At 36.9% G+C, this 24,250-nt stretch overlaps 2 protein-coding genes across 10 annotated transcripts in view; one reads left to right on the top strand and one right to left on the bottom strand.

Moving 5' to 3' along the window:
• SCLT1 (sodium channel and clathrin linker 1) overlaps positions 1 to 15,766 on the bottom strand; it is a 220,230-nt gene extending 204,464 nt beyond the window's left edge. For all 4 annotated transcript variants that reach the window (XR_006964243.1, XM_047090653.1, XM_047090652.1 and 1 more), the window contains exon 1: positions 15,259 to 15,766. Coding sequence is in view for 3 of the 4 variants with exons in the window: in XM_047090653.1 (XP_046946609.1) it covers positions 15,259 to 15,292 (34 nt within the window). In the remaining variant the exon portion in view is untranslated. The remainder of the gene's footprint in view (positions 1 to 15,258) is intronic.
• A 208-nt stretch (positions 15,767 to 15,974) lies between these two features.
• Positions 15,975 to 24,250, top strand: part of CUNH4orf33 (chromosome unknown C4orf33 homolog) — a 135,286-nt gene continuing 127,010 nt past the window's right edge. For 4 of the 6 annotated variants that reach the window (XR_006964342.1, XM_047091571.1, XM_047091568.1 and 1 more), the window contains exons 1-2: positions 15,975 to 16,163; positions 17,262 to 17,348. Coding sequence is in view for 3 of the 6 variants with exons in the window: in XM_047091571.1 (XP_046947527.1) it covers positions 17,343 to 17,348 (6 nt within the window). In the remaining 3 variants the exon portion in view is untranslated. The other 2 variants (XM_047091569.1, XM_047091570.1) reach the window with 2 other exon arrangements.

Consider the following 24,250-nt stretch of genomic DNA (forward strand, 5'->3'; position numbering starts at 1 on the left):
CAATTAAGCTGGAATTAAAAACTAAAAAACATGAAGGAAAAATTTTAATATGTTTTGAAGTTCAGAATTTACTTTTTTAAAATATGAAATTTATTATTAAATTGGTTTCCATACAACACCCAGTGCTCATCCCAACAGGTGCCCTCCTCAATACCCATCACCCACTCTCCCCTCCTTCCCAACCCCATCAACCCTCAGTTTGTTCTCAGTTTTTGAGAGTCTCTTGTTTTGGCTCCCTCCCTCTCTAACCTCTTTTTTTTTTTTTTTTTTTCCTTCCCCGCTGCCATGGTCTTCTGTTACGTTTCTCAGGATCCACATAAGAGTGAAAACATATGGTATATATCTTTCTCTCTATGACTTATTCACTTAGCATAACACTATCCAGTTCCATTCACGTTGCTACAAATGGCCATATTTCATTCTTTCTCTTTGCCACATAGTATTCCACTGTGTATATAAACCACAATTTCTTTATCCATTCATCAGTTGATGCACATTTAGGCTCTTTCCATAATTTGGCTATTGTTGAAAGTGCTGCTATGAACATTGGGGTGCAAGTGCCCCTATGCATCAGCACTCCTGTATTCCTTGGGTAAATTCCAAGCAGTGCTATTGCTGGGTCATAGGGTAGATCTATTTTTAATTTTTTGAGGAACCTCCACACTGTTTTCCAGAGTGGCTGCACCAGTTTGCATTCCCACCAACAGTGCAAGAGGGTTCCCGTTTCTCCACATCGTCACCAGCATCTATAGTCTCCTGATTTGTTCATTTTAGCCACTCTGACTGGCGTGAGGTGATATCTGAGTATGGTTTTGATTTGTATTTCCCTGATGAGGAGCGATGTTGAGCATCTTCTCATGTGCCTGTTGGCCATCTGGATGTCTTCTTTAGAGAAGTGTGTCTATTCATGTTTTCTGCCCATTTCTTCACTGGGTTATTTGTTTTTCGGGTGTGGAGTTTGGTGAGCTCTTTATAGATTTTGGATACTAGCCCTTTGTCTCACATGTCATTTGTAAATATCTTTTCCCATTCCGTTGGTTACCTTGTGGTTTTGTTGATTGTTTCCTTTGCAGTGCAGAAGCTTTTTATCTTGATGAGGTCCCAATAGTTCATTTTTGCTTTTAATTCCCTTGCCTTTGGGGATGTGTCAAGAAAGAAATTGCTGCAGCTGAGGTCAGAGAGGTCTTTTCCTGCTTTCTCCTCTAGGGTTTTGATGGTTTCCTGTCTCACATTCAGGTCCTTCATCCATTTTGAGTTTATGTTTGTGAATGGTGTGAGAAAGTGGTCTAGTTTCAATCTTCTGCATGTTGCTGTCCAGTTCTCCCAGCACCATTTGTTAAAGAGACTGTCTTTTTTCCATTGGATATTCTTTCCTGTGTTGTCAAAGATTAGTTGGCCATACGTTTGTGGGTCTAGTTCTGGGGTTTCTATTCTATTCCATTGGTCGTGTCTGTTTTTGTGCCAATACCATGCTGTCTTGATGATGACAGCTTTGTAGTAGAGGCTAAAGTCTGGGATTGTGATGCCTCCTGCTTTGGTCTTCTTCTTTAAAATTATGTTGGATATTTGGGGCCTTTTGTGGTTCCATACAAATTTTAGGGTTGCTTGTTCTAGCTTCGAGAAGAATGCTGGTGCAATTTTGATTGGGATTGCACTGAATGTGTAGATAGCTATGGGTAGTATTGACATTTTACCAATATTTATTCTTCCAATCCATGAGCACAGAATGTTTTTCCATTTCTTTATATCTTCTTCAATTTCCTTCATAAGCTTTCTATAGTTTTCAGCATACAGATCTTTTACATCTTTGGTTAGGTTTGTTCCTAGGTATTTTATAGTTCTTAGTGCAATTGTGAATGGGATTAATTTCTTTATTTGTCTTTCTGTTGCTTCATTACTAGTGTATAAGAATGCAACTGATTTCTGTACATTGATTTTGTACCCTGCGACTTTGCTGAATTCACGTATCAGTTTTAGCAGACTTTTGGTGGAGTCTATTGGGTTTTCCATGTATAATATCATATCATCTGCCAAAAGTGAAAGCTTGACTTCACCTTGTCAATTTTGATGCCTTTGATTTCCTTCTGTTGTCTGACTGCTGATGCTAGCACTTCCAATACAATGTTAAACAACAGAGGGGAGAGTGGACATCCCTGTCATGTTCCTGATCTCAGGGAAAAAGCTCTCGGTTTTTCCCCACTGAGGATGATATTAGCTGTGGGCTTTTCATAAATGGCTTTTATGATGTTTAAGTATGTACCTTCTAAATCCCAACTTTCTTGGGGGGGTTTCATTTTTTTAATTAAAAAAAATTTTTTTTAATGTTTATTTATTTCTGAGACAGAGAGAGAGACAGAGCATGAGTAGGGGAGGGGGAGAGAGAGGGAGACACAGAATCAGAAGCAGGCTCCAGGCTCTGAGCCGTAAGCACAGAGCCTGACACGGGGCTTGAACTCACAAACCATGAGATCATGACCTGAGCCGAAGTCGGTCACTCAACCGACCAAGCTACCCAGGCACACCATCGGGGGTTTTTATTAAGAAAGATGCTGAATTTTGTCAAATGCTTTTTCTGCATCAATTGACAGGATCATATGGTTCTTTTCTTTTATTAATGTGATGTATCACATTGATTGATTTGCGAATGTTCAACCAGCCCTGCAGCCCAGGTATGAATCTCACTTGGTCATGGTGTATAATTCTTTTTATATGCTGTTGAATTCGATTTGCTACTATCTTATTGAGAATTTTTGCATCCACATTCATTAGGGATATTGGCCTGTAGTTCTCTTTTTTTGTGCTGGGTCTCTGTCTGGTTTAGGAATCAAAGTAATGCTGGCTTCATAGAATGAGTCTGGAAGTTTTCCTTCCCTTTCTATTTTTTGGAACAGCTTGAGAAGGATAGTTATTATCTCTGCTTTAAATGTCTGGTAGAATTCCCCTGGGAAGCCATCTGGTCCTGGACTCTTATTTGTTGGGAGATTTTTGATAACTGATTCAATTTCTTTGCGGGTTATGGGTCTGTTCAAGTTTTCTATTTCTTCCTGTTTGAGTTTTGGAAGTGTGTGGGTGCTTAGGAATTTGTACATTTCTTCCAGGTTGTCCAGTTTGTTGGCATATAATTTTTCATAGTATTCCTTGATAATTGCTTGCATTTCTGAGGGATTGGTTGTAATAATTCCATTTTCTTTCATGATTTTATCTATTTCGGTCATCTCCCTTTTCTTTCTGAGAAGCGTGGCTGAGGTTTATCGATTTTGTTTATTTTTTCAAAACACCAACTCTTGGTTTCGTTGATCTGCTCTACAGTTTTTTTAGAATCTATATTGTTTATTTCTGCTCTGATCTTTATTATTTCTCTTTTTCTGCTGGGTTTGGGGTGTCTTTGCTGTTTTGCTTCTATTTCCTTTAGGGGTGCTGTTAGATTTTGTATTTGGGATTTTTCTTGTTTCTGGAGATAGGCCTGGATTGCAATGTATTTTCCTCTCAGGACTGCCTTCGCTGCATCCCAAAGCATTTGGATTGTTGTATTTTCATTTTCATTTGTTTCCATATATTTTTAAATTTCTTCTCTAATTGCCTGGTTGACCCATTCATTCTTTAGTAGGGTGTTCTTTAACCTCCATGCTTTTGGAGGTTTTCCACTTTTTCCTGTGGTTGATTTCAAGCTTCATAGCATTGTGGTCTGAAAGTATGCATGGTATGATCTCAATTCTTGTAAACTTATGAAGGGCTGTTTTGTGACCCAGTACGTGATCTATCTTGGAGAAGGTTCCATGTGCACTCGAGAAGAAAGTATATTCTGTTGCTTTGGGATGCAGAGTTCTAAATATATCTGTCAAGTCCATCTGATCCAATGTATCATTCAGGGCCCTTGTTTCTTTATTGATCCTATGTCTAGATGATCTATCCATTGATGTAAGTGGAGTATTAAAGCCCCCTGCAATTACCACATTCTTATCAATAAAGTTGCTTAAGTTTGTGATTAATTCTTTTATATATTTGGGGGCTTCCATGTTCAGTGCATAGACATTTATAATTGTCAGCTCTTCCTGATGGATAGACCTGTAATTATTATATAATGCCCTTCTTCATCTCTTGTTACAGCCTTTAATTTAAAGTCTAGTTTGTCTGATGTAAGTATGGCTACTCCAGCTTTCTTTTGAGTTCCAGTAGCATGATAGATAGTTCTCCATCCCCTCACTTTCAATCTGAAGGTGTCCTCAGGTCTAAAATGAGTCTTTTGTAGACAGCAAATAGATGATGGGTCTTGTTTTTTTTATCCATTCTGATACCCGTTGTCTTTTGGTTGGAGAATTTAGTCCATTTACATTCAGTGTTATTATAGAAAGATATGGGTTCAGAGTCATTGTAATGTCTGTAAGTTTCATGCTTGTAGTGATGTCTCTGGTACTTTGTGGTCCTTGCAACATTTCACTCACAGAATCCCCCTTTGGATCTCCTGTAGGGCTGGCTTAGTGGTGATGAATTCCTTCAGTTTTTGTTTGTTTGGGAAGAACTTTATCTCTCCTATTCTAATTTTTTTTTTTTTTTTTAATGTTTATTTATTTTGGGGACAGAGAGAGACAGAGCATGAATGGGGGAGGGGCAGAGAGAGAGGGAGACACAGAATCGGAAGCAGGCTCCAGGCTCTGAGCCATCAGCCCAGAGCCTGACGCGGGGCTCGAACTCCCGGACCGCGAGATCGTGACCTGGCTGAAGTCGGACGCTTAACCGACTGAGCCACCCAGGCGCCCCTATCTCTCCTATTCTAAATGACAGACTTGCTGGATAAAGGATTCTCAGCTGCATATTTTTTCTGTTCATCACATTGAATATTTCCTGCCATTCCTTTCTGGCCTGCCAAGTTTCAGTAGATAGATCTGTCAGGAGTCTTATCTGTCTCCCTTTATATGTTAGAGTGTGTTTATCCCTAGCTGCTTTCAGAATTTTCTCTTTATCCTTGTATTTTGCCAGTTTGACTATGATATGTCATGCAGAAGATCGATTCAAGTTACATCTGAAGGGAGTTCTCTGTGCCTCTTGGATTTCAATGCCTTTTTCCTTCCCCAGATCAGGTAAGTTGTCAGCTATGATTTCTTCAAGTACACCTTCAGCCCCTTTCTTTCTCTCTTCCTCCTCTGGAATTCCTAGTATATGGATATTGTTCCATTTCATTGCATCACTTCATTCTCTAATTCTCCCCTCATACTCCTGGATTTTTTTCTTTCTCTTTTTCTCAGCTTCCTCTTATTCCATAATTTTATCTTCTAATTCACCTATTCTCTCCTCTGCCTCTTCAATCCAAACTGTGGTCACCTCCACTTTATTTTGCACCTCATTTATAGCATTTTTTAGCTCCTTCTGACTGTTTCTTAGTCCCTTGATCTCTGTATCAATAGATTCTCTCCTGTCCTCTATACTTTTTTCAAGCCCAGCGATTAATTTTATGACTATTATTTTAAATCCATGTTCCGTTATATTGCTTAAATCGTTTTTGATGAATTTGTTAGCTGTTGCTACTTCCTGGAGTTTCTTTTGAGGAGAGTTCTTTCATCATTTTGGGTAGTCCCTGGGGTGGCTTCCAACTGCAGGGCACTTCCCCTGTGCTGTCTGGAGTAATTTGTGTTAGTGGGCGGGGCTGCAGTCAGACCCAATATATGTCCCCAGCCCACAGCTGGGGCCACAGTCAGACTGGTGTGTACCTTCTCTTCCCCTCTCCCAGGGGCAGGACTCACTGTGGAGTGGTGTGGCCCCTGTCTGGGCTACTTGCACACTGCCAGGCTTGTGGTGCTTCTTCTATGGGATCTGGCGTAACAGCTGGGGTGGATCCGCGAGGTGCACAGGGTCAGGAGGGGCAGGCTTCGCCCGCTTTGCCGTCGGTGGTCCCCTGTGGGAGGGGCCCTGCAGCACCCGGATGGAGGCACGCAGACCCATTGGAGGAATGGATCCACAGAAGCACAGTGTTGGGTGTTTGCGCGGTGCATGCAAGTCGGAAAATACTATTTAATAATCCAGAGGTCACAGGAGGAATTACAAAACAAATTTAAATGTATTTTGAGGTGACTGACAGTGAAAATATAGTAACTCAAAACTTGCTCAAAAAGAAATTCATAGCTTTTAGTTGCACACACTAGAAAAAAATGGCTTAAATTAATGAACTATGAGTCCATTCCAAGAAGTCAGAAGAAAAGGAAATTAAACCAAAAGAATGTCAGGTGAAGGAAATAATAAAGATAAGTCCACTCCAAAGAAATTGAAAATAAACTCATAAAAAGGATCAACAAATATGATCATCTCAAAAGCTACTGTTAAAGCATATGATTAAAATTTAAGATATATTCATGATAAAGCCTCCAGAATGTAAGAATAGCAATTAATTTCCTTAATACAATAACGGATTCCTATACAAACACACAGCAAACATCATACTTAAGAATGAGATGTTGAAAACTTTCCCTTGGAAATTGGTAATGACAAAATAACAAATTATCTTGATATTTAGTCATACTCTACTGGCAGTCTAAGTTTATGCAATTATTAATACAATAAAAAATAAAAGGTATAAAGACAGAAAAGGAAAAAAAAATCACCTGTCATTATCAATAGTTATGAGTGTGTAGGTATAGGTAGATCCCAGAGAACATATTGATAAATTCTTAGAATAATGACCTTTAGGGGTGCCTGGATGGCTCAGTTGGTTAAGCAACTGACCCTTGATTTCGGTTTGGGTCATGATCTCCTGGTTGTAGGATCAAGCCCTGCATCAGGCTTTGCCCTGCTAGTGCAGAGCCTGCTTGGGATTCTCTCTCCCCCTCTATCTCTCTGCCTCTCCCTTGCTTGTATGCATGCTCATGCTCTCTCACTCTCTCTCTCAAAATAAATAAACATTTAAAACAGAGAGAGAGAGAATAATAACCTTTAGCATGGTTTTTGGATACAAGGTCAAAAAAAAATTATATTTCTATATACTGGCAACAAAGTTAGAAAATAAAAGATATCATTTACAATACTATACAAAAAACCCCACAATTATCTAGGAATATATCTAAAAGACTCAAACAGGGGAGCTTGGGTGGCTCAGTTGGTTGAGTGTTCAACTCGATTTCAGCTCAGGTCATGATTTCAAGGTTCGTGGGTTCAAGTCCCATGTCAGGCTTTGCGCTGGCAGTGCGAGGCCTGCTTGGGATTATCTCTCTCTCCCTGCTCTCCCCTGCTCACTTACTCTTGCTCTCTCTCCCTCTCTAGATAAATTAAAAACAATAATAATAAAATTGACGAATTGAAGAGAACAGGCAATACAAAAATATATTCATGTCATACAGAACACCTGAATTACAATGAGGGGGAAATAGTAATCTTTTTTAAATTGGTCTAGGTCAACTGGATATCCTCATAAAAAATAAAACATACATAAAAATCAATTCTAGACGAAATGAAGATCTGTGAATATCAAAACAAATTCTAGACAAGAACAAAGAGAATATCTTAAAATCTTAGGGTAGGGAATATTTTTTTAATCAGAACACAAAAAGCACTAGCCATAAATGAAAAAAACTGATAAACTGAACTACATTAAAATTAAGAACTTTTGTTTAACAAAAAGAGACTTTTAAGAGAGTAAAAATACAAGATACAAACATGGAGAAGATATTTCCAACACATGTAACAGACAAAAGTCTTGTATCTAGAATATACAAGAGCTGTCAATTAAAGGAAGACAACCTTATGGAAAAGTGGAAGGAGACATGAATGGACACTTCACATAAAGGTTACTCAGAGGACCAATAAACATAGAAAAGCTGCTCAACCTCATTAGGCATCAGGAAAATACAAATTAAAATGACAATAAAGAGCTAAAATTAGAAAACATGTTGGTAACAACGTAAAATAATTAGAACTCTCATATACTACTGGTGGGGATATTAATTAGTACAACTTTAAAATTAAACATATATATAATTCCTAAGAATATACATAACCAAAATGTGTACACTTGAGCACCAAGGACCATGAAAAAAATGTTGATAACAGCATTATTCTCAATGGCCCCCAAACAGAAACTGCAATGATCCATCAAAAGAAAAACAGATAAATGTGATAGATTTAAAACTGGAATATTTTATAGCAGAGAAAATGAACAAGCTACATCTACACGCAAGAATGTGGGTAAATCTCAAAGACATAATTAATGTTAAAGGAGCCAAAAACAAGAATACACAGCTTATGATTCCATTTATATAAAGCTCAAACATAGGCAAATTAAATATATTGATTATCTTCAATTACCTTTGAAGAGAAGCGAACCTGGAAATGTTCTATTTCTTTTTTTTTTTTCTAATTTTTTTTTTTTTTAATGTTTATTCACTTTTGAGAGAGCATGAGCAAGGGAGGGGCAGAGACAGGGAGACACAGACTGGGAAGCAGGCTCCAGGCTCTGAGCTGTCAGCAAAGTGCTGGACGGTGGGGGGCCTCAAACTCACTGACCACAAGACCCATGAACTACTCGGACGTTCAACTCACTGAGCCATACAGGTGCCCAAGAAATGTTCTATTTCTTGACCTAAGTTGCAGTTATAGGAGTATGAACTTTGTAATCATTCACTTAGCTTTATATTTGTTTTCTTTACTTTTCTGTTATGCTACATATGTTATGCATAACTACATATACATATGTATGGAATTGAAACTACGTAAGTTTTAAAAATGTATATATAATAATGCACACAGGTAATATATACACTCTATGTTGGGAACTTCAGATAATAGTTTTCTTCCTTAAAAATACACATAATTTAGTGGAGAAATATGACAAACGTGATTCTGGTAAAGAAACAAGTAATCATGGAGTACTGATACTGTAAATGGTTAACTTTTTATTGAGTTTAAAAGAAATTATCCACATATTTTATTGTTACCCACAGAACTTTTAAGATAGTTACTTGACACACAGAACTACAATTTTATGCCCATATAGGATCTAATTTCTGCCTGTTACTCTTCTTCCCTGTGAGTCTTAAAAAGAGGCTGGAGTTATGGTAATGGATATAGTAATTCCAATACAAATCACATCCCCACCCCCCCACCCCCCCTGCCCAGTAGGGTTTTCAAATAAGAAAAAATACTAAATCTGAGTTCTCAGTGATTAAAATAGGTTCAGAAGTCAATTGTGGATTACTGAGGAAAACACATTCAATCCTCAGAGATTGACTTTAATCTGAAGAAAATATTACTATAATTTAAATCTACTATTTCCTTCATTCATTCAATATGTACTTATCACACTATTGTTTAATTTGCATTTACTGAATTACTGAGGAGACTGTCATTTTTCGTTTTTTTAGTTCTTCAATTTTATTTTTTTGTAAATGGCCTAGTCATATTCTTTAACCATTTTTCTATTAGTATGAATTTATTTTTGTTTGTGAAAGATCTTTCTAAATTTTGGACAGGCTAATCAATTCTCAGTCATATTTACTAGTAAATACATTCTCCCTTTCTTCAGCTGGGCTAGTCACTTATTGGTGATGTCTTTTACAATATCCAAGCTTTTATCTCTAAAATACTCTAATTGTATGTATTTTCTTCTAGTCAAAAATGTTTATATCTGTTGAAGAAATCTTTCCCTATCCTGAGATCATCAAGACACCCTCTTAAATTTTTTTTATGAAAGTTTAAAGAGAATTTACTTCTTCAATCAACCTGCAGATGTTTTCTTCTATATATGTGAAAAAGGTATCTTTATTATTTTTTCTTTCCTATTTGATAGCTAATTACCCTAGCACCATTTGCTAAATAGTCTATTCTTTTCCTACTGATTTGTATTGTTTTTTCTTTTTCAGATAACAAGTGTTCATGTATGTGTCTTTTTCTGTGCTAATTTATTCCACTGATTTATGATTTATCAATCTGACAATCTAACATTGATTTAATAATTGGATATTTATACCAAGTTTTAATAGCTGGCAAATAAAATTTCCCACCTTGTTGTTTAAAATTCCCTGGTTCTTCCACTAGATTTTAGAACCATGTTGTCAAAACTACGTTTCAGAATGCATCGAATCTAACCATTAATCTGTGGAAGAACTGACATATCTATTATACTGAGTGTTCTAATCTGCAATTTGATATGTTAATGGTTTCTCCATTAACCTACCTCTTCTTTATTGTATTCAATAATTTTTTAATGCTAACTACCTATTGGTGGGATGAACCCAATATTAAGACAACTATTTTATGGGTACATACCCAATATACACATATATGTATGTATGTACACACAGTCATTGCTGGATTTATTTTTTATTTAGGATTTTAGTTTCCACATGCATAAGTGAAATAGGTTTATATATATACATATATGTGTGTGTGTTTATATATATGTGTGTATATATATATATATATATACACACATTTTTTTTGCAAATTTCTTTGTTGGGTAGAAGTTAAGAATACAGACACTGAAACTAGACAGCCTGGGTTCAAATATCAGCCCAGTCACTTTTTAGTTATGAGTTAACCACGAGTTTGTGATGGCACTTATCCAGAGAGTTGAGATTTTTACTTATGGCTACCAAACAGCTGGGTGTGAGAACTGTTAAAGCAAACTAAAAAAACTGATCTAGAGATTAGGTATAACTGAGTATGTGCTACTCAGAGAAGCAAGAGTTTAATCATATTATGTTTACTGACAAGAGAACAGATGAACTAATGGGTAATGGTTATAGGCTGTATAAGAAAGTAATAAAAAATAAGCTGGGAAAGAGTTAATAGAAGAAAATCAAGAGTTCAAAGAATAGAATTCTTGATGAAGTCAAAGAACAGTTACAGTGGAAGAAACTTGTGTTTCAGATTTCAAAAGTAGGGTAACTTGAATAAGACTTCTGCTTATGTCCAGAATGAAGAAGGACCACCCTCCCACTCAAGACAACCAAAAGCAAATAAATAAATGAAATTATGGTTTGCAAGACAGCAGACAACAGACGATGATGAGAGATGCAAAACAAATGACGTGAGCCCTATAATTGCTCCAGCTTAATGACCTAAGAGACTTTCCAAGCCATGGCACAAAGAGGGAAAATGCAGGGATAACTCAGCAGACTCTATGACTGAGCAGACTCAGCAGACTCTAAGGAAACGCAGCTAAGAAGTGGTGGAGACCAAGTGAATTAGAACTGGCAGGACAAAATATGAGACAGAAAGCTACACAGAGAGAGAATTCTGGATATATGAAATCTGTGGAGGGTCGCTCTGTATACAACAGTACACAACAGACTACTGAGTAGCTCTTTATCTATTAAAGAAATTAAATTTACAGTTTAAAATCTTTCCACAAAGAAAACTCTAGGTCCCACTGGCTTTACTGGTAAATTCTACCAAACATTTAAGGAAGAAATAATGCCAATTCTATGCAAACTTTTCCAGAAAATTAAAGAGAACAAAATATTTTCCAAGAAATTCTTTGAGGCAAGCATCACCTAACACCAAAATCAGACAAAGACATTAAAGGGGAAAAAAAGGCTTTATGAACATAGAAAATTAAATTGTAAATAAACTTTTAGAAAATCAAACCTAACAACATATAAAAAGGATAATACATGACCAAGAGGAGTTTATCCCCAAAAGAAAGGTAAGGCAGGCTTAAAATTTGAAAATTAATCAATGTTAAGTGGTCACCCTATTAACAAGCTAAAAGTGAAAAAACAAACAAACAAACAAAAAACAATCCTATCAACAAATGCAGAAAAAGCATTAGGAAAAAAAAAATCACCATCCATTCTGATTAAAAACTCTCAGATGGGGCGCCTGGGTGGCTCAGTCAGTTGAGCGTTCCACTTCAGCTCAGGTCATGATCTCATGGTTCATGGGTTCAGGCCCCATGTCAGGCTCTCTGTTGTCAGTGCAGAGCTTGCTTTGGATCCTCTGTTCCCCTCTCTCTCTGTCCCTCCATCTCTGGTTCTCTCTCTGTCTCTCTCTCTCAAAAGTAAATAAACATTAAAAAAAAAAAAACTCGCAGAAAACCAGGAATAGAAAGGAATATCCTCAACCCTTGAAAAACATCTAAGAAAAATCTAGTTAGTATCATACTTAACTCTGAAAGACAGATGCTTGTTTTATAAGATCAGGAAGAAGACAAGGATGTCCACTTCAACCACGTGTGTTCAACGTTGTATACTAGAAGTTCTAGCCATACAATAAAGCAAGAAAATGAAATGAAAGGCATCCAAATTGGAAAGGAAGAAGTAAAACTGTACTGACAGATGAAAAGATCATCCATATATAAAAAATCTGATGAACTCTAAAAAAAAACCCTACTAGAACAAGTGGGTTTAAAAGGTTGCAGAATACAATATGACAAAAAGAAAAAGTATTTCTGTACATTAGTAATGATAAATCAGAAATTGAATGTAAAAGAATACCATTTACTATAGTATCAGAAACATAATACATAGGAATTAGTCTGATAAAAGATATGCAAAATCCATACACTAAACACTACAAAATATTGCGAAGAGAAATAAAAGAATAGGTACATCAATGGAGAGAATATACCTTTTCATTGGTAAGAGGACTCAATATCATTAGATATGAATTCTACACATATTGATCAATAGATTCAATGCAATGTCTCTCAAAATCTCAGCATCTTTTTTGGAAGAAATTGACAAACTGATTATAAAATTCATATGAAGTGCAAAGTACCTAGGATACCCAAAATAACTGAAAAAGAGCAAATTTGAAAGACTAACATCATCTGATTTTATGACTTACTATAAAGCTGCAATAATCAAAACATTGGGATACTGGTACTCAAATAGATAAACAAACCAATGGAACAGAATAGAGTCCAGAAATAGATCAACACAAATAAGGACAACTGATTTTTAGCAAAGATGCAAAGGTAATCCAATGGAGAAAGGACAGTCTTTTCAATTGTATCCATATGCAAAAAAGATGAATTTTGACCCCTATCTTGCACCTTGTACAAAATTTAAGTCAAACAGATCATAAATCTACATATAAAACCTAAAATTACGGAATTTCTAGATGAGAACATAGAAGGAAATGTTTGCAGCCTTTGATTAAACAAAGATTTCTTAGATATGACATCCATAAAAGAACAAATTGAGAATTTAGTCAAAATTAAAAACCTCTCCGTGCAGAACACTTAAAGAATAAAAAAAAATAATAATCACCACTTCCCAAATTCCTACCACAAGAATGATTTTTTCATTCCTTAGCTTAATAAATAAGTATCTCTTTGAACAGTTTCCTAAGGACTATCAGATTTCCCTTCTCAGATGGAGGTGAAGAATGGTATACTACAAAAATGCTAGTTTGTTAGGAGCATGGTTAGGTCTGCAATTGCCTGTAGTTAGTTGTAAAGCTAATGCTTTTATCACAGGGGTTGCCAGTTGAGAAATGCCAAATCAAACTGTCTCGAACTGGATTAACAAATCCAAATGGAACAAATGAAAAGAGACAATCAAGATCAATTGAAGTTAATGCAGAGAAGGTCAGAGTAGGTGGGAGAGGGTCAAGCCATCTATATTTACCTCAGGTGGTGTCCAGGTGTTTTGTCTAACTGGGTAATCTACCCAGCTGTAAACGGCACACTAGGTCCAGTTAAAACAAAAAAATGGCTAGCTCACTCCTCTAAAACTCATTGTTTCTGTGTAACTTAGGTACCTTCCCCACCCCAACCAAACTACTTATCACCCAGTTCTTATCCCACACCACTCAGCTGATGGCTAGCTAGTCTTCCTTAGGGATGGCAGATACTCCCACTTAAAACACAGAAATAATAATATAGTACCATTACAGGGCATTAATAATTTTAAATATACATAATGCACTTAATATGGACTAGAAATCATGCTAAGCAATTTACATCATCTCATTTAATCCTTACAACCCTATGAGAGTTATTGTGCTATTATACCCATTTTAGAAATGAGAAAACTGAGGCACAGCGAAGCTAAGGTCAGGTCAAAGACCTGAAAAAAGAAAAAGCCAGGATATGAACCTAGACAGACTCAATCTAGAGTTTGAGTCTTTAACCACTGGTTTTTGTTTTGTTTTTTTGTTTTTTTTTAACCACTGGTTTATAAAGCTTTCAAAATGGAACTTACTACTTTTTTTCCTACCTTCCCACTCCTTAACACAAAAATCTCAGTTGCCCTCTACCTCTTTCTCTCAAATTCTCTAATCTCCAATCTCACCGTACTACCTTAGCTCACCCCTTACGTGAATGGTAACAACAGTCACCTAACTTGTACTCTGCTAAAATGCATGTTCCTCATAACAGCCACACCAGGCTTTCCAAATCACAATCCGATCATGTTACTCTAAAGTGAATTCCTTTCCCTGGCTCCAATAACCTGTGTTATGGTCCAAACTCAACACACAGAAGACAAGGCCCTTCACCATCCAGCCCCATTCTTCCCTTTAGGTATACTTGCTATTTGCCTATATAAACCACATTTCGTACAAGCCAACCTTGTTCCAAGTCTTTCACAAAACATATTCCTAATTCCTTCAAAGCTGCAATACTATTCTCTTTGGGATACCTACACAATTCTTTATCTATATTCATATTAGTACTTCAAGTTTCAGGCCAAATGACACCTTTCTTGACCACAGCTAATAATAATCCTGTAATAGTCAATATTTGCTTACCTCTATGTGTCAGATAGTATTCTAAATCCTTTACATATTTAATACTCATTTAATCATTCCAACAACCCTATAAGGAAACTGAGGCAAAAGAGCGGTTGCTTCCACTTCAGTGGATTTATGGAATTTACACATTTCTTTTCTCAAATTCTTGGAAGGTAGAACTGTCTTCCTCATCTTTGCAGCAGCAGCTATGTCTGTACAGAGTCTGGCATAACTGAAACAGGAGTAGTTCAATAAAAATCTATTTACAAATGGCCAGAACTGTGCCTCTATGTTCTAATGGCAAACTTGGAAACTCCTCCTGGACATTAGCCTTCTAATTTCTCCAGTTATGCGAGGAGCATAACAACCATGTTTGGTGTCTAGTAGAGTTCCATGTAAGCTAAAGGAACGTACAAGGATTTACCAAACGGTTCTGCTTAAGTACATACACATCCTCATGCATACCACCAAGCTTTTTGTAAAGCTAACTTTTTACAAATTTCCATGCACCGAACAGGCATTCGAAAAATGTTAGTTGGTTAGCGATGACGACATTAAACATGTAAGAATTCTCAAATAAAAGAATATGGAGCTTACTTTGATCTCTCAGAAAGTCGATTTCCGTGGCCATTTCGATACAATTTCAGTCTGGAGCTTTTACCACCTTCACTTTCTTAAAAAACAAAAACAAAAAAAACCCAGAGAGCTCACTGTCCGGGAAAGCTAAACTAAAGCAACGCTGGAGGTTGTCAAGCACTCAGCAGTGTAATCAGTATCCTACTCACGCGGCGTCAACAGCCCCGCCGCGCCTTCTCCTGAGTCCCAGCCGAGCCCCTCCTCGCTCAGGCGACAGACTTCAGGTTTCAGGTTTGCTGGGGACCCGCCAAGTGAATTTTGTTTCACGTTCACTCGAATCCCAGCCGGGTAAAAAGGAGACGCGGGTGGATATAGACGTCCCGCAGGTCACTCGGGGTCGTGTCGGGCCACTTAGGAGAAAGCCAAGGAAGCCAGCCAGGAGGCCGGGTGGAGGCGTCCTTGAAGGAGCTTTGGGGGGGGGGGGGGGCGTTGACTTCAGGACCGCGGGGAAACCCGGGGCCAACTGCGGAAGTCCACCCGGCCCGCCCTGCGACTTTGAAACCGGTGCCCTGGACCGCTCCTTGGAGACGGTAACGCCGCCTGCGTCACTACGTGAACGTCCATGCTTACATCATCGCGCTTCCTAGAGTCTTTACACGCTATTGGCTATTTGTCAAGCTATAGGCGGAGCTGCGATAACCTGGATAACAGGGAATTGAGCCACTAGCGTGGCAGGGGCGAGCTGGCTCCTTTCGGTCTTCCTGTGGTGGAGTACAGTGTTTCCGTGTGTGTGTTTATGTGTGTTTACATCCCAAGATGTAAACGTAGGTAGGGCATAAAATACATATTTTAAATGTTCTCGGGATCTTTGATACCTAGTACTTCTGGACGGGGAGAACGTGCTGGCCAAAAGGAGTGAGTGGAAAGTAAGTAAATTTCTGGAGCTGGAGGGAGAACCCATGCTGGCGGCTTCAGAGTCCACCACCAAGGCTGACCTGGAGGATTTTTGAGTATGGACTTGATTTCCAGAAGCTAAGTACGATACTGCCCCTCTGGGTCTTTAGAGAAAGGAAACACCTCTTTAAATATTTAACTGTGTGGGGGCGCCTGGGTGGCGCAGTCGGTTAAGCGTCCGACTTCAGCCAGGTCACGATCTCACGGTCCGTGAGTTCGAGCCCCGCGTCGGGCTCTGGGCTGATGGCTCAGAGCCTGGAGCCTGTTTCCGATTCTGTGTCTCCCTCTCTCTGCCCCTCCCCCGTTCATGCTCTGTCTCTCTCTGTCCCAAAAATAAATAAACGTGGAAAAAAAAAATTAAAAAAAAAATAAATATTTAACTGTGTGTCAGTAAGGCATGTAGTTACAAGTACTCCAAAGGTCCTGCAAATTCAGCAGTTATTTCTTTTTTTTAAATTTTTTTTAATGTTTGTTTATTTTTGAGACAGAGAGAGACAGAGGATGAACGAGGGAGGGTCAGAGAGAGAGGGAGACACAGAATCCGAAGCAGGCTCCAGGCTCTGAGCTGTCAGCACAGAGCCCAACGCGGGGCTCAAACTCACGGACTGTGAGATCATGACCTGAGCCGAAGTCGGCGGCTTAACCAACTGAGCCACCCAGGCGCCCCAGCAGTTATTTCTTTAGAGATACTTTGATTCCTTAAAAAAGAAGAAAAAAGTTACATTGTATTGCAAGAAAAAATTAGACAAAACTTTAAATTTTGGGGTAAATTACAATTATCAGAATTAAAAATTGATTTTGTCTGGATATAAGCCTTATCTTACTATTGGAGGAAATTTCAACACTAGCAATAAAAATATTAACTTGAAGCTAGCTTTAATAGATTATGGTTCTGCCAAATATGTTTTATTGAAATGGTTTCACTAGATATGTCAAGATGTAGCTCCATTTGGCTTTCTCTTTAACATTTTAAGTTTTGTTGTTCTGTACTCATAATGCTATATAAATGATATAATGTTAGCAGAATATATTAAGAAGTTTAAAAAATTTGTCCCATTATGTCCATTTAGGTATTTGAAATCCTGAAGCTTTCTCCATACTCCCTATTAAGAGATGAGGTGGTCCCTTCTTCTAAAGGCTGGCTGTTAAATATGGAGGTATATCTAATAACCATAAAAAAGTTTACTTTAGCTTTGTGTCAGTGAAGATTGAACTTGATCTGGTTTTGGTAGCCTTGAAGTTAACCCAAAAACTTATTGGAAGGAGAGATTGAGTGGGCAAGTTTCAACTCTTTTGAAGGTGGGTGTATGACTTTTCTTCATGAACTCTTCACTGACTCCCCAAGGACTTGTTTTTAAGTTCTCCTACATATGAACCTGTATTTTGTCATATTGTAGTTTAGTTTGCCATCAAATAGTAATAAACTTAATTCTACATTTGTAGAAGTTATAGATGTTAATATATATTAGTGCTGGCAAAGAGTACCTTCTGGATATAAATGATGAATTGTCTTTGCATTGCATAAATTAAATATCTGAAGTTGGAATTTTTATCTCTGTACTTGAACTATCTGGTTTATACAGTCAAGTTCAATACAAACTGTAGTTTTGGGATTTGGTGTTAGTCTGGGGGGGCTGGTTTACAAAACTCAGCTAGTTGAATTTCTGAATTTCAGTGGAGTTTTTTCAAAAAATTTTTCATCCTTATGAAACAAAATTGTGATGATTCCACTTATCCTTAAAGTATTGCCTCTAGTGTTGCTTGATTTTAAAGGTTCCCTTGTGTTCTCTATCCAAGGAAGGTGCTTCCTTAATGCTTTATGCATTGTTTTGTAGTTTGTCTCCAGGCTCCTGCCTGGAACACAGTAAGGGCTCAACAAATATGTGAAGAAGGAATTAAAGAATTCAGTAGATGTGCTTCGAAAGTATTAATGTAATTGAGTACAAGGAATGAGAAGTGAGAGAAAAAAAGTACTTAGTATGTGTTTAACCATTCTCTAGCCCTAGATCAATTTCCTCAATAAAGAAAACCCTTGAAAATTGATAGCTTTTAATTAACTTCTTTAATAAATTGACATTGAGCACCCAGTACTATATGGAAAGCATCATAAAGAATACAAAGTTGGAACTTTAAGCTAGGGTGAAAACTGTATGAAACATTCTCTGGTATAATTAAATGCCTTAAAAAACTGATTTTTAAGAAGTTCTTCATAATTATGTTTATTTTCACCAGCCAAGAGAAGCATGGCCTGGAAATTGGGAGCTCTCTTTTTAAGCTTGTCTTTTTTATTATTATAATTTCTGTAATATAAAATGATATGAAATCTCTCAAATTTTTAAGTGTACAGTATAGTAGTGTTAACTATGTGCACATTGTTGTACAGCAGATCTCTAGAATTCTTTCATCTTACCTAACTCAAACTATATACCTATTGAACAATAACTCCTCATTTCCCTCTCCCACCCAAAGTGATTTTTATAAAACAAAAATAATAGTTGTGGTAAAACAAATACAAAAGCCGTTTTTCCCCGAAAGAGGTTTTTAAAAGTTTGCTATAAGCAAAATAAGTTTAGGCTGAGCCATGTGAAATTGCAATTTTTATGATTTTTGAGTAATGGCTACACACTAATGTCTGCTCTTGCAGAGCAGGAGAAAATGGTGGTGACTTGACTTAAATATGTAGCATATGCACAGTATTCTCAGAGTAGCTATGAAGTTCAAGTGCAGTGACTCCTCCTGAATTAAACCCATAGATCCTATAGACATTTTGGTAACTCTCAGCAACCAAAATACAGAGTGATTCTATTATTTGGAAATATTGTAGTTCTGTAAATTATTACCTTTTCTTGAGAAGTTTAAAATTTTACACAAAATTGTGTTATGAGTTTGTGTCTAATCCTCTTTAGAAACAATAAGTTTACACTGGCATGAAAGAGACACTAAATGAAGGAAAATAGATTGATAAATGCTCAGATAGTTAAGACTGAAACAACCAGAGCCATGATGTGTATCTCTAGAACACTTAACCATATTTTATGATCTCAAGGGTCAGTTAGATTCTCCTACCTCGTAGTCTAGTTTTTTTAAAGGAAAACCACTTAAGAAAGATGAATTTTAATGATTTCAACAGAAAAATATTTTTTAAGCAAACCTATATACTTTAATAATAACAGCTAATCGCTTATATTTACTACATACATGCTAGGCACTGTACTAAATATATATATATATATGTGTGTGTGTGTGTATATATGTGTGTGTGTATATATATATGTACTAAATATATATATGTGTGTGTGTGTGTGTGTGTGTATATATATATACACATATATATGTGTATATATATCCGCTCACAAAAACCTTTGAAGCTAGGTCCTATTTTAAAATCCTTTTTACAGTAACTTGCTGATGATCACAGTTGGAAGGTGCTTGAATTGGAATTTGACCCTAGGCAGTCTGGTTCCAATGTCACAATCTTTGGCCACTATGTATATGCCTCCCAGTAGTGTAATATAATTTACATTTAGGGTAATATTATTTATAATGAGTGTAATATAAAATTAATTTACAATTTTTGCTTATAGGGCCAGTTAGCCTTTAGTTACATTAAGTGAATTATTGCTGTATGTGTTCTATTGTAATTTTTTTTTTAATGTTTATTTTTGAAAGGGAGAGAGATGGAGGGAGGGGCAGAGAGAGAGAGGGAGGGGCAAGAGGATCCAAAGCAGGCTCTGTGCTGGATGTGGAGCTCGGATATGTGAACCATGAGATCATGACCTGAGCCAAAATTGGTGTTTAACTGACTGAGCCACCTAGGAGCCCTCGTTCTATTGTAATTTTAATGATTTATAATCCATTTTCAGATTGTTGCACAGTATTTATATTGCTGAATTACCCATCCTTCCCCTTCTAGACTGCTCAAACTTAAGTGGAAAGATTAAAAGTTCAGATATTCATTGGTAGTCTTTCAGCAGTTTTCTTTCCTGCAAAAACCAGGCATCTTGGCCTCAGTCCTCCGAGCCCCACCCCCAGAATGTGTAGGCAGCTGGGCGGAGCCTAAGGTTGAGCCCTTTCCGGTGACCCCCACCGAAGCTAGTGAGCTGGGTGTGGTGCAGAAAAGAGCTTCCGGGTCTGTGTTCTCTCCTTGTTATGTTCTGTTCCCTCTGTCATTACTGGCACCTTCGACCAGTCTTGTTGGCTTTTTCTCTGGTAATTTATTTTTCCGCTGCTTTTACTGGCATAGTTTACTCGCACTTTCGGACTTTCTTCTTTCTCCGTTTCTCTTGTAAATGGGCAGGGGTGCAAGTGGAAGCAGAATGCAAACTGAAAATAATTATCGTGAGAAACTACAGAAAATTTCGTGAAAAAAGGAATTTGGAAATTTTCCTTGTAAAACGTTCTGTAGAGAAAACACCTTTTTCCGTAACTTAACCTTTGCAGAATGTTTTCCGTCTTCCAGGTGCTCAGTGTTCTGGGGTTCTGTCTTCTTTATCTCCCTTCATTTCCTTTTAAAGGCCTTTTCTCTAGTACAGATAAAGCATGAAAATAATTTAAAAACTGTGACTTTTTTTGATGAAAGAGTAGTTTGAAGAATAGAGGTTAAAAATGTGGAAAAACACAGATTAACAAACATTCTTTTAAGAAAGTTTAAATAGGGGTACCAGGGTGGCTCAGTGGGTTAGCATCTGACTTTGGCTCAGGTCATGATCTCATGGTTGGTGAGTTCCAGCCCCAAGTCGGGCTGTGTGCTGAGGGCTCAGAGCCTGGAGCCCGCTTCAGATTCTGTCTCCCTTTCTCTGTTCCTCCTCCACTCATGTTGTGTCTCTTTCAAAAATAAAATAAAACATTAAAAAATAATGAAAAAAAGTTTAAATAGCCAACACTGAAATTGCATAATAGACTGGTGATCACCTTGAATGAATATATTCCTTCAATAATATTCCCAGTGTTCATTCTGACTTTTCAGAAATGTTCAGCATATGTAGAGTCAGAGAAGCGTCTATAGAGAAGAGGTGGTCACTATAGTCTTTGAGAGATCCAGCCATAAAATGGACTTTAAAAATAGTTTCAAATGATTCATTTATTTTTTGATAGTGATGTGTGCCTATCATAATATAAAATTCAGGTAGTTTTTTAAAAGAAAGTGATAATGGTTGCAAGTAAACCTCCCTTTCTGTCTTGTCTCAGGCAGTTAATTCCCTCAAAAGAGGTAACCACTGTCATCACTGGTTTCTTGTATATGCTTTTGAGATACTGTATGCATTCACAAGTATATATGCAAAGTGCCTTTTTTTAATGAAATAAATTCATGCTTTTTGCACCTTGCTTTTTTCACTGAATATATTTTAGATATATATAGAGCCGCCTCATTTTTAATAGCTAAATTGTATTTCCTTGCTTAATAATAGTGTAATTTCTTCACCAGTCCTCTACTGATGGATATTTAAATTATTATATTAACTTGATATTTTGTTATTATAAATAATGTTGCAGTGAATGTCTTTATACTTATGTCATTTTGAATATGTGAAGGTATAATAACTCCTAGAACTAGAATTGAGTCAAAGGATATTTGCATTTTTTTTGTTTTGATAGATATTGAGGGATTGCTCTTCACAGAGGCTGTGCCAGTAATGCCCCCACAACAATATGTGATTATTTCTCAGTGTCCTCTTTATTATACCATGTTATCAAACTTTTTGATCCATGGAAATAGTAATGTATTGTTTTAATTTGCATTTCTATCATAAGTGAGGTTGAACATTTTGCATCTACTTTCTGTCAACTGTGTTTTCCTATTTTGCTGTTGGGATATTGATCTTTTCCTTACTGATTTCTAGGAGCCCTTTAAACATAAAAGAAGTTAGTTATTTGTCTAAAATATGAGTTGAAGATGTTTTTGTTCCCAAACTGTCTTTTGATTTTGTAATGGTGGGCTTCTTTTCTTTTCTTTTCTTTTCTTCTCTTCTCTTCTCTTCTCTTCTCTTCTCTTCTCTTCTCTTTTCTTTTTTCTTTTCTTTTCTTTCTAGAGAGCATACATGAGCCAGGGAGAAGGGCAGAGGAGAGAGAGAGAGAGAGAGAGAGAGAGAGAGAGAGAGAGAGTCTCAAGCAGGCTCCATGCCCAGCACGGAGCCTGACGTGGATCCCGACATGGGGCTCGATGTCATGATCATAACATGAGCCAAAATCAGGAGTCAGATACTTAACCAACTGAGCCACCCAAGCGCCCCTGTAATGGTGGTAGTTGTTTTTTTGTTTCGTTTTGTTTTGTTTTGTTTTTTTGTGGATGTAGGCAGACTTCTTCTGGTTTTGTTATTTTTATGCAGCCAAATGTATCACTCTTTTATGTCTTTTGGGTTTGGGGTTATATTTTATTTATTTTTTTAAGTTTATTTTTGAGACAGAGCATGCAAGCGAGGGAAGGGCACAGAGAGAGGGGGAAAGAAGATCTGAAGTGGGCACCATGCTGACAGCAGTGAGCCCGATGCAGGGCTCAAACTCACAAACTGTGAGATCATGACCTGAGCCAGGGTTTGACACTCAACTGACTGAGCCACCCAGGTGCCCCTGGGGTTATATTTTAAAAGGTTTTTTTTTTCTACTATAAGGTTTTTTAAAAATTCATTTTTTCCATTTTTTAATATGGTTTTTATGTTTAAATTTTTGATTCATTTACATTTGAACATAATATACCAAACTATATTTAAATATATATACTATTTTTATATATATTTAAATATAGTATATATTATATATGGTATATATAATATATTACTATTTATACTATGTATTATATATATTATATATAACATATACTATTTAAATATACTATATAAACTATTTATAGTTTGGTATAGGGATCCAACCTTATTAAATTGGACTGCAAAATGAACTAATTGATAATAGACCTGTTTGGTTTAGTTATACAAGACCAGTTGGTTAGCTACATGAGAATCATCCCTAACTCCCTAGAGACTTAAACTTTATTTCCTGAGCACCTGGTATGTCACCTGAAATAAAGTGAGCAGTTGATAAACCTTTTTAAAAAATTTTTTTAAACATTTATTCATTTTTGAGAGACACAGAGAGACAGAGTGTGAGTGAGGGAGAGGCAGAAAGAGAGGGAGACACAGAATCTGAAGCAGGTTCCAGGCTCTGAACTGTCAGCTCAGAGCCCGATGTAGGGCTCAAATTCACAGACTGCGAGATCATGACCTGAGCTGAAGTTGGACTCTTAACTGACTGAGCCCCCAGGCACCCAATACACCTATGATAAACTAAATTGAAAGGACGTTTCTAGGTATGATATATTATCTTAGTTACTTACCACTGTTTTGGTTGAAAGAGAAATGCTACCACAAACACAGTTGATTTCTATTGCACAAAACCTTAGAATCATGAAATTTTGGATCCAGAGACTAGAATGATTATTTACTTAAGAAATAAATAATAAATTCCTATTACTTACAGGCATTCTAGTTGGGAATGGGGAGACAGTAAACATGTTGTAATGCTGTGAATCATGTACAGACAGAGGAGAGTGACAGGAAGTAGAGTGCTGCAGGGATGCACACTAGCACAGTTCACAAAGGACATGGACAGTTGAATTGTCTTTACTTAATATGAGTACACGTGCAAACAAAAAAATTGAGAGGTAGTGAGAGTTAAGCTTCAGGAGACAGTTGTAAGTATCCCAGGGAAATTGAAAGGAGAATGTGTTGTTTTTGTCTGGGTCCATGTTATATTTAGATTACATTGTAAACTAGTGGGTTTGACCATATTTTTAGGTTAATTTTGTTATAAACATTGTGTACATTTAGATTAACAGGAATGCTCTTTAAGCAAATTAACAAATTTGTCATTCTAATAAGGAAACTAAAGTCATTTATGCAATTAAAGCCAAAGTTACATGCTACCCTTGGACATGTCATCCATGACACTCCTCCTTGCTGGTAGAAGTCTAGTCAATATTTCTTGCAGTAATTTTCAAACACTGCTCAAAGAAATCAGGGAAAAAGGCTAGTAGAAGGTCTTGAAGTTCCACTACTTTATACTCTCA

This window comes from Lynx rufus, unplaced genomic scaffold (assembly GCF_022079265.1).
Source record: "Lynx rufus isolate CCGP_SWC_20201006 ecotype Redwood Valley unplaced genomic scaffold, mLynRuf1.p SCAF_3, whole genome shotgun sequence".
Lineage (NCBI taxonomy): Eukaryota > Metazoa > Chordata > Mammalia > Carnivora > Felidae > Lynx > Lynx rufus.